Below are 12,510 nucleotides of genomic sequence, written 5' to 3'. Positions count from 1 at the left end.
TGGTTAAACATTAGCTAATAATATCATATTTTCATATCAATCAATGTTATATATATGCTTTTACTTTCATCCTATTTTCTTCCTCTCTTTAGTTTCTATTCCCATCACATTACTTATTGCATCTTTAGCTTTGTATCTACTTTTTTCTCAATCTTCTGCTTTTAACCCAATCCATCTCTCATAAATAAGGTGAATGCTTATATTTTCCCTTTGCATACAAAGCACAATAATATCTTGTATGGGTTAGGAAACATCGTAACTGGTTGAGTAAGATTGGTGTAGGACATTTGCACATTATTGCTTGGAGCTTGTTATATCATAGTAATGAAATGCTCCTTTATTACAAGAGAGATTTATCTAAATAAAATTTAATATGTGCTTTTAACAATCATTTTCAAGAAATGGATAATCTGTATATCCAACAACAGGATCAGTGGTGTAAAAAGTGCTTCTATCAGCCTTGTTTAACTCAACATCGAGTTCAAATCTTTTGGGCAGGTCTGGATTTGCCAAAAACAGGCGTCCATAAGCCACCAAATCTGCACCTCCATTGGCTATGACTCTGTTTCCCTCACTCCTGTTGTAGCCACCAGCAACAATAAATGTTCCGTTGAAGGCCTTTCGAATAGGCAAAAGGGACACGTCTGTCTCATGTTTTTCAAACATTGTGAGCATCCTGGGCTCAATGACATGGCAATAAAGAATGCCCAATTGGCTCAAGGATTGTGCCATGTAAATGCCTAACGCTTGAGGATTAGAGTCTACACAATTACAATAATTGGCGAAAGGGGATAGCCTAACACCAACTTTGTCAGCTCCAATGTCATCACATACAGCCTTCACAACCATTAGTGGAAACCGACAACGATTTTCTAAGCTACCTCCATACTCATCATCTCTGTCGTTCACTTTGTCCTTTAGAAATTGTTCTAGCAAGTATCCATTAGCTCCATGTATCTCTACCCCGTCAAAACCTATAATCAATTATTCGTATATATAAGAAAGCAAAGTGGAATTAATTCTAGACTTCAATTATATGCAACCCTTTCTAAAATATTTTAATACAAAATTTACTATGTTAGTAGTATTTATTATTATAATGTGTCAATAAGTATTCTTTTTCCAGAAGCAATCTTGTTCAAGACAAGATATGATATTAAATGTGAGCACATGTCTGAGTGAGAATTTGAACCTTATTACTTTGTCACATTATAAGATACCAATCATTTTTACTAGACACAATTCTTGTTGATGAATAAAATTATTTGTAGTATAGATAATTTTAATTGTTAATTGTATCATGTGTATGTACGTAACGTTTAGGGTGTCAAGTTATATTATGAATGAAAACTAGAAGAAGAAAAATGCTAAGCAAAGGTTACTACCTGCTTCTATGGCATTTTTGGCTGCCATTCTGAAGTCATTGACAATCTCAGGGATTTCATCGGTTCTTAGACGACGTGGAGGTGGGTATTGGGTGCTGCTACCTTGAACCGCCTTGTTCGTGCTTGAAATTGGGGGCTCCCCATTTGGCTGGTATACTGTTGAATTGAATATATGCAATCAATATTTATGACACTTTTTTCTTACCCTTTTTCGGGATTCACGAGAAAACAAGAGAAAAGGAAAGAAAGACAAGTAAACAAAATAGAGAAGAAAGTTAATTTTTTCCAATTGTTTAAAGAACAAAAATAACCGTTCCCTTCGTTTATGAAAGTCAAACTTGAAAATAATTAATGAAGGTGGAAAATTAAATGGAAGAGTATAACGTAAGTGTTCATTTTATACTATTGCTATTATTATAAATAGAGTTGGATACCATAGTTGGAGACTCTTCCGGCGTGCCAGAGTTGGCAAAAGAATATGCCCCCATTTTCATGAACGGCTCTCACAATTGGTTTCCATGCTTCCACTTGTTCTCTTGTCCAAATTCCTGGTGTATTTGGGTACCTTTAATATGGTAATCAAAAAATGGGCAGAGAGACTTGAGATTTTTATTTTTTTCCATTGAAAGTGAAAGTAAAATAATTAGGTGTTTGTTTTTCCGTTGGAGAACTCCCATCCAATGTGCACCCATCCAAATGGGAAATAAAACACATCCTAAAATGTTTTGAGAAAGAATGGAAGATTACCCTTGTGCAGTGTCTGACACCCCCGAGGCTTCCCCAATCAAAAATCCACCCTTTGTTGTTCTTTGAGAATAATACAAAGCAGCATGAGGCTGAGCCATGAAGTTGTATGACCTCGTTCTTGTTAACGGTGCCAGAACAATCCTACCATATGTTATGGAATCACAAAAATCCAAAAAGCATGTTATGTACATTGTTAAAAATGGTTTGGGGAATCAATATGTTAAGTTACCTGTGAGATAGATTGAATTTTCCCATTTTGAATGGGGCGAGGAGAGGTATCACTTCCCTTCCATTAACATTAAACGCTTTCTCGTTCTCTTCCATCGTCTTGTTCATCCTCCTCCACCTAGTTCACAATTCACCATGAATATGTAGACTCCTCCGAGTCTTGATTCTTATAGTAACTCAAAAGAAACTTACATCATTTATAAAATATAACTTTGGGTCTTTAATTTCCCCCCTAATATTCAAAGTAAATCCAATTGCATTAATATGAAGTGTATATATATATATTTTTCGGATGAAATCCTGAGTATATTTTTATGGAGTATTAATTTTTATGAATCTGTCATAAATGCATTTTCTTCCTTGACTTTTTATTTTATTTTATGAAATCTTAGTTCTTTAATAAAAAATTATTTTAAAAGTTAAAAACTTAAAGGAATAAACTGTTAGTCGTTATACTTGATTATATTATGTTTTTCTTTTCTTTTTCACTATAGAGATTTATTCCCATTCTAGGAAATGAATCGTTTGTTGGTCAAATCTTCATTGAATCTTTTGAGTAAGGGTTGAAAAAGATCGAATAGCTTATAAAATACTTATTGCAAAGCCTGATTTGTCTCGTTCGTTAAAAATGTCAAATATTTTTTTTTTAAAGTTCTAGCTTTGTTGTCACCGTCGTAAATTAAAAATTAAGATAGCTCAATTAATACAATTGATAAATATACACTAAAATCATAATGATTCAAATCTCTTAATTTAAATTATAATGAGTTAACAAGTTAATTTTATTACTTTCGGTTGGTCACTGTAACATGTTGGATGTGTCATGTGTATGATCAACACATTAATTATTTTCTATCCAAAGCAACTCCAAGTGTATTTTTAGTTTGTTTTATTAAATATATAGTAGTATTTTGTCCCATAACATTATGATTTTATAGTTATAATCTCAATCTTAATATAAATAAAAATATGCAAATAATAAATATTTGGATTCTCTTTTTTATTTTCATTCTCATTTTTAAATATTTAATATTTTATTTATTTTCCTTCAAAAAAATATTTTTTTATTTATTTAATTGATTTATTATCAAGTAAATGTGCAAAAAATATAAAGAATTATACCTGCTTTCATCTTTCTAAAAGAGAAGCCATTATAAAGCTCTCAAATACATTTACTTCTTTCTCTTCAAGCAACTCATTTTTTGTGTGTTTTTAATCCTAATTTTCCTTGTTGTCTGAGACTTATATTTGAAGAATATTTGTTTGTCTAAAAACTTATTAAACTGAAATTTGAAAACTAACTGTGCAAAATGTGTATATTGTTGTGGTTAGTATATCATATTGTTTTTTTTTCATCAACTTATAGATCTTGAATATCATAAAAATTGAATATGAAAAATGAAAAAATTATTAATTATTCATGGAATATGTAAACTCATAAAGAAAATTTATGATGAATATTTATACTCTAAACAATAACATGTAATATTTTTAATGTTACAATTACTCCACAACTCAAATTAAAATTCCTGGATCTACTGAGATTAAATGTGTACTTATTCTGATGGATTTTCATTGAATACTAATTTATTTTCTTTAATTAATCTATAGTATATGCTAGTATTTAGTAAACTATACTTGATAATAAATTGTGAGAAAAAAAGACTTGATAACAAGTCTTAAATGCAGCATTTAATACTCCCTCCATTTTAAATTAAAAAATAACATAATATCATAAAATCGTAATGATTCAAATTTCCTAATTTAAGTCGTAATGAGTCCACAAAAGTTGTCTTTATTACATTTGGGTTGGTAAGTCAGTGTGTAACATGCTAAATGTGTCCGTTTAGAATATTAATTATTTTTTATCCAAAGCAACTCTATGTGTATTTTTATTGAAATTATACATTAGGCATTTTGTTAAATGTGTCCTTTTTTGTTTTTATAAAAACTAAAAGAAAATATATTTTTGTTGGTGAATCTAAAATTTGTGTTTAGTTACTTTATTCTTGAATTGACATAATACCTTCTTCTTTTCTTTTAGTTCATTAATTAATGTCCTAAGAATATTAGTTAGCAAAATCTTATAAGAAATAAATATCTAATTTATCAAGACTAATAAAAGTAAGTAAGTTGATTAACTTTAATAAACAATATCATAAATTTAAATTTTATTTCAAGAATACCTATTGAGTTAAATGATTTAAGTAGTGATTTTATTTAATGATATTATTCATTTTTCAATGAATAATTTTTTACTAATGAGTATAACTTATCTCATTAATAATTTTATAATAAATAAAAATATAAAAGGAAATTAACAATTAATACAATAAAAGTAATCATATTTTTATATTTTAAAAAAACATTCTTATTTATTTCTTATATATAACAACGAACATAATATTAAACTAGACTTGATAATAAGTCATCATTAGCCACCATAGAGCTTTAGTGGTCACCTAACTTCAAAATAGAAGTTAACAATAAAATATTTTCTCTTGACATAAAATGGTAAATAAATGTCAACGAAATGTAATTTATCAACACTACTGCAGATAAAATAAATTATATAAAAGTAAACCAAAAAATTATATAAGAGCCATTTTGTAATGATTTTATTTTATTATTCGATGCACTATTTCATTTCTTCTTCTTCTTCTTATCATTTTAGAGTTTTATGATTATATGCTGATAATATGTATCTTATCATGAGTACTTGAAAATGATTTTAGTATATAATATAATAATTGTTTTTAGTTATCCTCCACTGTTCCGCCAATTGATGTCCACTGCCGTGAAACACAATCCCCTCCCCTTTTTAAATGATGGTATGATATGGGGTTGTTGTGTATTTTATTCGTAGAGCAAAGAAACAGCAACAACGTTGGTTTTTTTTTTTCTCTCTTTTTTTCTTTTCCTATTTTTTATGAAAGATGATATTATTTGAGCTGATAAACACTAATTCTTTAAATATGAATTTTCACATATTTAAAATAATATTTTATATAAAGGAAATTATATTTATATTGCTTAAATTAACTATTCCTTAACATTGTGGTAACAAGTTTGATGTTCATGATACCAAAAGAAAAAGCAAGTATCTATTATAGGAATGTCTAACAGAATGAGTGGTAGGGTAAGGGAGAATTATAAAAAGAAATAAAAAAAACATCAAATGAAAAATGGAGGAAAAGTGGAGAACATTCTATTTTTTTAACATATCTTTTTTTATCACATTGGTCACTGGTGATAGGTCATAAGAGGTGGGTGGAGGATGAAAGCTTTCATGATACACTGCATTTATTTAGGGTATCTTAATTAAGGATTTGAATGTTCTCAATTTTGAAGGTGTAATCTTTTTCTAAAATTCTTAACTTTGAAAATTTGATAGCACGGATTAATTTCATCCGTTAAATCGGGAGAGAGGGAGGGAAGTGGGAGTGGTGCTTTGTTCAAGCACCTCCTACATTGGATTTTTAAAGATTCAGTGAATACGATTATAAATTAATCAGATTAATCATTTGTCCAAACATCAAACGGTCACAACTTTGTTCTCAAATATTTTAAGGAACAAAAGATGTCAATATTTGATTTTATTAGTTGAAAAAGTATATTTTATTATTTTTTATTTGTAAATATTTGATTTAATTAGTTTATTATCAAATATGATCACTATTTCATTAAAATTAGGCACGTACACAACAGCTTTATCATCTTTATTTTTTATTAAATTCCACATAAAAAAAGAGGAAAGAAAGGAAGAAGCAATAATATAGAAAATTAAAAGTCTGAATCAAATGTGATTATTGTGAACAAGAATCTAAACTTTGATACTGATAAAGATTTGGGCCGTGATTTGTTCCCCAATTACCCATTATGTGATTAAGATAAAAATAAAAAGAAAACAGAACAACCACCATCATACTGCGCCGTGTGAGGGAAATGGAGGCATGCAGTGGTGGTGCGTGGCGGCGTCTGAACGAGAGAGAAGAAGCGGAGAGGAGAGTGGTTGCGTAATATTATGTTTTTATTTCCCTATGATACTCTTTGCTTTGTTTCCATTGAGGTCTACATTTAGATTGATGATTTTTCTGCTTTAAAGGACAATTATTTGATTAATGACAGGTACATGAAAGAACAATTCATGTGTTGATAGAACAAGCCATTAGATTTTGAAGCACAAAGTGCAATAAGCAAGGTGATTTATGGATCTTACCTGATTGCCTCGCTTGCTACTACACTCTTCTATCTTCTTTGCATTTCGTTTAATTCAGCTCCAATTTTGGAACCTCAGACAAACTTATATATAAGAATCCCTTGAGACATTTGTATATTTTTTTAAAGAATTTGTCAATCGTTTTCATTTTACTTATACCTAAATTGTTTTTTTTAAATATTTTTAAAAAGTCACAAAATCATTTTTTTACAATAACCAACCATAGCATTTTTCTTAAAAAATAATGGGATATATAAACAACATACTCAAGGTTGTAAATTTAATATAAAGAAAAAAATGTGTAGGAAATAATTTTAAAATAGAATAAAAAATTAATCAGCTTAAACTTTTTGTTTTGTTTTCTAGAGTATCATCGTCATGTATCCAATAAATAAGATATAAAACTAATCTTTTAAGTATTGTCATGCATTAAAACAAGAATTTCTTCCAATCACATTTTAAAAAATCCCTTCCTATCAATTCATATTAATAAGGACCAACAACATATTTAAAGGGTATTTCTTATATTTTATGTACGTGAAGTAACATCAATAAATTGTTCCTAAAACTAAAAACTAAAACAAAAATGACATAAAATCTAAGATGTATAGATAAATGCATATTCTATGTTGAAAAATCTGAAATGCATGTGAAATACTTTAATAGTTTATTAAAACTAAAATAAAGTTTTTTTAATATTTGGATGGCATGAAAAAACAAAAGGTTGACTTTTTTCCCTTTTATTTATTTAACGTGAAGTTAGCAAATGGGATGGAGATAACAAGGATTGAAACAAGTAGTAACAATTTAGATTTCTTAACCATTTGGTTAAGGACCTAAACAAAGTAGAATGTTTTGGATATATATATATATATTGTTTTGCTATTGTTTTTTTTTTCTTCCTCCTTTTATTTATTTATTTATTTTCACTAATTTTGAATGTATTATCAATGTAATTGGACAAACTATTTTCAGTGTATCTTGAAACCCAAATTTATTTATACATTATTTATTTATTTTTCTGTTTTCTTGTAAAAATGAATTCCAATGCCCCAAAAAGAAAGATAGGGATAAACTATAATTAGAGGACCTATGCCCAAATGCCCCAATTGCGAAATTTTGATGAGAATTTGTTTAAAGCTTATAATTTATTCAATCTAGTTTTAAAAAATGAAGAGAAATAAAATTTGTTTAATCAGAAGGAAAGACATGGTAAATATGGAGATAAAGAAGATTGGAATAAAATAAGTTAGGGCTTATTTAATATGCATAAGAACATGTATAAGAAAAAAAAAAAGATGGGATTAGTATAAAAGGGGGACGAAATTGGATGTTCGCAAGGTGAATTTGGACATATTTTTTTTAATGTAAATTTAAAATGTTGTAAAATAATTCGGACAAAACTGATTGTTCACAATAATAATTATTTTAAGTAATATCTATTATGATTTTTAATTCATTGACGGCAAACGTCTTTACACTATAAAAAATTGAGCTAAAAATTATTTATTTTCTTAATTATACATTTTGTGCATCAAATAATAAAATAGATAAAAATAAATTATAAATTGAGAAAATCAATTATTTAAACTGTTTTTTTACGTGGTTTTCAAAAAAATTGCAAAGGATTTATTTTTGTTTGTCACGCGAAAAAAACTTTAACATTAATTTTCGTGTGTATTCACTTTTATTTTTTTAAAAGAAAATTTATTCTTAATTTTCTTAGGAAAATATAATTTTTATTCATAAGATAAAATATTTTAAAAAATTCACGTATTTAGTAGTTTTTTTCTTTAAAAAAATCTTTTTACGAAAATTATTCCTAAAAATATTTATTGATTTTAAATATATTGAATTTTCCCATGTTTCTGTACTAAAAAAATGTTGCCATGTTGGATGTATTCAATATACTTGACGTTTGTCCACTTTTTTTGGTGCTTCTTAAACTTGACCATAGTGGTTATTGACATAGCAGGCCGAGAGCGCGAGACTTGACAGAATAAGAATAAGATCGTTCATTGCTTTCGTTGTGTCCATCTCTCATTAGTTTCACACTTCTTGTCAGATAAGGCACGCTGGTAATTTATTTATTTATTTTTTCTTTTTATTACTGTGATATTGATGTACAAGAATAATTATCCGTTTTATTAATAATTAATATTAGTTAAAAAATTAATTAATTATTTTTAATAAATTTTTTCCTTTTAATCATATTTTTTTATCTATAAAACTTAAATGTAATAATATCTTACTTAAGAAAAAATTTAGTTTCACTCGGAACAACCGTATATTAATAAACCGGTAACTTGTTTATTTAGGGTGTGTTTGATTTGCATCTTTATTTTCTGTTTTCATTTCCTAAAAATTGTTTTCATTTTTAAAAGATTAAAATTCTGAAAATATATTTGGTTTGACATCTTGTTTTTTGTTTTTAGGAAATAAAAATATTGAAAATTTATGATATATTGACTTCTTGTCTTTTTTGTATTTTTAAATTTACTTAAAATTATATTCATTGTCATCTCATTTTCATTTTACCCAAAATGAGGCTCATGTTTTCAACTGAAAACGAAATTTTATTATTTTCATACCAAATACATTTTCATCATCATTTTTTGTTTTCAGTGAAAATAAAAATAAAAAACAAACACCCCCTTAGTCATTTGTTGACTGTTAATTTAAATTTTATTTTAATACAATAATTTAGAAGTGAGTATTAAAAAGTCATTTTCTAACATTATTAGCCTTAAAGAATGTTTGGCTTAAATGCTTTTAATCCTTATATAAAATAAGTAAAAAAATGTTTAAATGAAATAATTGTTTTGGTCCGTGTGTATATATATATAATTTTGATAATTATTAGATCATTGGTATAACTTTATAAAATGTGATTTTTATTAATATAACTATTAAATTATATATATATATTAGTAAGATCAAATTTTATTAAAATTGAATAATAATAAAAAATAATCAAATAATTTATATTTTAATATATTTTAAAATATTTATATTAATATATTTTAAAATATTTATATTACGTTGATTTTAATTTATATGAAAGAGATAATAAATAATTTTGAATCAATAAAATTTTATATATATGATTAATGTGAGATGAACTTTTAATTCAAATTTTAAAAAAATATTATCTAATTAAAAATTATAAAATAATATTATAATAATTAAAATTACATCAATATAATTTAATTCGTCTTTGTATACTCATGCTGATTATGTATTTAACATGAGCTTAAGTGATAAGTTGACATCACTCACATTTATTGACATAAATTATTAATTGTTCTAGTACATTAAAATCGTCCCAGGTTACTCAAAAGTCAAAACTCTTTCCTCCTTTTATCCATGGAAACATCTTTTAAGGATAAAATTGTAAGGCTCTTGTATGTGCAGAGAAGTCTATAAGCATATTGAGATGATTATTGGCTTCCATCAGAATATTCAGAAAACAATTAGCCATTTGACCGCCCTGATATACATGTTTCACACTTTAGCCACATTATATTTTCCCCCACAAAACTTAGGAGTTGTTAATGATATTTTTTTAATGAGAAAGTTATTAAAGGATTTTTCTTAATATCCGATCTCTTTTAATTTATTCATTTCATTTTTTTTCTGAAATTAGCTTTAATATTTTTTTAAATACCAATAATTTAAAATAACATTCTATTACAATATAATTGATTTATTATAAATCTAAGATATAATTTATATATTTAAAAATACTTTTTATTATTAATTTTACTTATATAAAACAAATATTTTACACAAGCCAAAATACTATATATTTAATGAAATGAAATATATTGTTTGAGTATTTTTTTAGATTCTTGAATCACTTTCTGTGAATCTCATGATATCACATAAAATATAAATTTTTTTGTCATTTATGCTCTAATGATAAAAGGTTCTTGAATTTTACTAGCAAAAGAATAAAATAAAGCTTCCTTTCTCTCAAAAGATATTAAAAAATAATATTTATCGAACAAAAGTAGAATTCTTGAGAATTTTTTCCCTTAAATTCAACCTTCAATATGAAGAATTTTTAAACAAAAATAATAATAGATTAGATGATCAATAACTCAACTCAACCTCCAATATGAGAAATATCACACTTTATTTCACTACCAGGACTAATGAAAAAGTAGTTTATGCATAGATTTAATCATTTTAACATCATTATACATGCTTGTCTTAAAAAAAAAAGATAGCAAATGAAGATCGAAGTGGAATATTTATGATGTTGATTAGTTTAGTTTGTTCTTAAATTCAATAATCGAGGGCGAGCCCTGATGCAGCGGTAAAGTTGTGCCTTGGTGACTTGTTGGTCATGGGTTCGAATCCGGAAACAGCCTCTTTGCATATGCAAGGGTAAGGCTGCGTACAACATCCCTCCCCCGTACCTTCGCATAGCGAAGAGCCTCCGGGCAATGGGGTACGAAGTTTTTGTTGAGTTGAGACTTGAGAGAGTTCGTGTTATTTTGTTGTTGCTAAATTATATAAATAATCTTTTTAAAACATTGAATTGCATTTCCTTTAAGATGGGACAGGGTAGATAAAGACAAAAAGATAGTATTTCACACGAAAAATATTCATGCATTCAGCCCGGTAGGTAAGAGATGCTCATATTCAATTATCCACATATAGCAATGATAACATTATCTTATCTGCAGCAGTGGTTATTAAAGACAACAACAATCCACTCTTTCTATGACCAATAGTATGTGGCAATGTTGTCCTTGTTTTCAGTAAATACAGTGGTTTCATTCCATCTGTCCCACCAATACTGTTATGTTATGTGTTAGTGTTAATCTCTAGGGTTAATCTTCTTTTCATTGATCATATCATACACAATTCCTTTCCTTTTGAGATCTTTCTTTATGTACGTTATCTACTAGTGTGGAGAGGGGGAAAAAAAGTTATAGGCCATGTTTGTTTATTATCAAAAACATTTTTTTTCCAGCAAAATTTGTCCCCTTAGCACATTTGAAAGTGTTGGTTCCTTGGTACATTTCTGTTTTATAAATGTGTCACTCGAGCACTTGAGGATAACAAAAGAAGAGGATTGGAAAACGTCTCAGTTGTTTCTGTTTTTTAGATGTTAAAAGTCAAAACACTTTTTTTAGAAACAATTTTCAAAACTTGATAGATTTTGGATGAAAGATTGATTGTTGAGTAGCGTCTAAATGTTTTATAAAACAAATTTTAAAATAAAAAATGTGAGAAGAGAATCAAACACACTTTACAGAAATCAATGTTAAGCACCATATCGAGTATAGTTGTGTTAATTGAACACAGTTTCCTTAAAGCATACGATGGAGAGTCAAGAGATGGCTCTTCAACTGCAAATTTCTTCACTGGGGACATATTATCCTTGAACTCAGAAGTCACCCCTAGTCATTCTAAGGCATCACTTTGCCAAAATGAAAGGCATAACAGTCCGCAGGCCTTTGCTTCATGGTTGGAAGTCTCTCCATTTTTTTTACTAGTGGATTCTCGATTTGGACCACAAAAAATGGATGATGCGCTATCTTGAACACTTCTCTATTGGCACCAAGTAGTCTATGTTAGTGGTGACAATTTGGTTGATCTTATATATATGTTTTCTACTAATCAGATGTTGAAAAATGGGAAAGAGAGTAATAGGAAAGGGCAAGTTATGCAGAACTGAGACTTCTGGAATGGGTTTCAATTTTAGAACCATCATCATCTTTTGCTAAGTTTTCCCCCTCTTGTAAATATGGTATACTTTTTCAAATTAAACGTATTTAACAAAGCAATATTATGTATGGGTATGGCTTTGGACTGGATGGCCTTAATGTTCAGTGTATGTAAGAATCATAGAGCAAGATAGGTAGAAATTGAGCTATGCTGGGTTGGTTAAACATCGAGTATTTACTAAAGTATCCC

The 12,510-nt window shown here is 27.7% G+C and overlaps 1 protein-coding gene and 1 pseudogene across 1 annotated transcript; one reads left to right on the top strand and one right to left on the bottom strand.

The window, feature by feature from the left end:
- Nucleotides 1-260: 260 nt before the first annotated feature.
- On the bottom strand, nt 261-6,682 carry LOC114414526 (putative 12-oxophytodienoate reductase 11). Its single transcript, XM_028378816.1, has 6 exons — nt 6,580-6,682; nt 2,362-2,478; nt 2,133-2,273; nt 1,820-1,950; nt 1,386-1,541; nt 261-974 (listed from the first exon to the last, which is right to left on the bottom strand). Exons 2-6 carry the CDS (start codon nt 2,466-2,468, stop codon nt 382-384), a joined length of 1,128 nt encoding a protein of 375 aa, XP_028234617.1. The 5' UTR covers nt 2,469-2,478; nt 6,580-6,682; the 3' UTR covers nt 261-381.
- On the top strand, nt 6,111-12,271 carry LOC114414527 (annotated as a pseudogene).
- The last annotated feature ends 239 nt before the right edge of the window (nt 12,272-12,510 follow it).

Source organism: Glycine soja, chromosome 6, assembly GCF_004193775.1.
Source record: "Glycine soja cultivar W05 chromosome 6, ASM419377v2, whole genome shotgun sequence".
Classification (NCBI taxonomy): Eukaryota; Viridiplantae; Streptophyta; class Magnoliopsida; order Fabales; family Fabaceae; genus Glycine; species Glycine soja.
Note: the sequence above shows the minus strand (reverse complement) of the source record. Positions and strands in the feature narration are given on the sequence as shown.

Bases quoted from the DNA above. Each gene is read 5' to 3' on its own strand.
- LOC114414526 (XM_028378816.1), bottom strand. From the start codon at position 2,468: ATGAACAAGACGATGGAAGAGAACGAGAAAGCGTTTAATGTTAATGGA. The intron at 2,274-2,361 runs GTAACTTAACAT...AACATATGGTAG, and splicing joins AAATTCAATCTATCTCACAG to GATTGTTCTGGCACCGTTAA. The intron at 1,542-1,819 runs GTATCCAACTCT...TCAATTCAACAG, and splicing joins CGGAAGAGTCTCCAACTATG to TATACCAGCCAAATGGGGAG.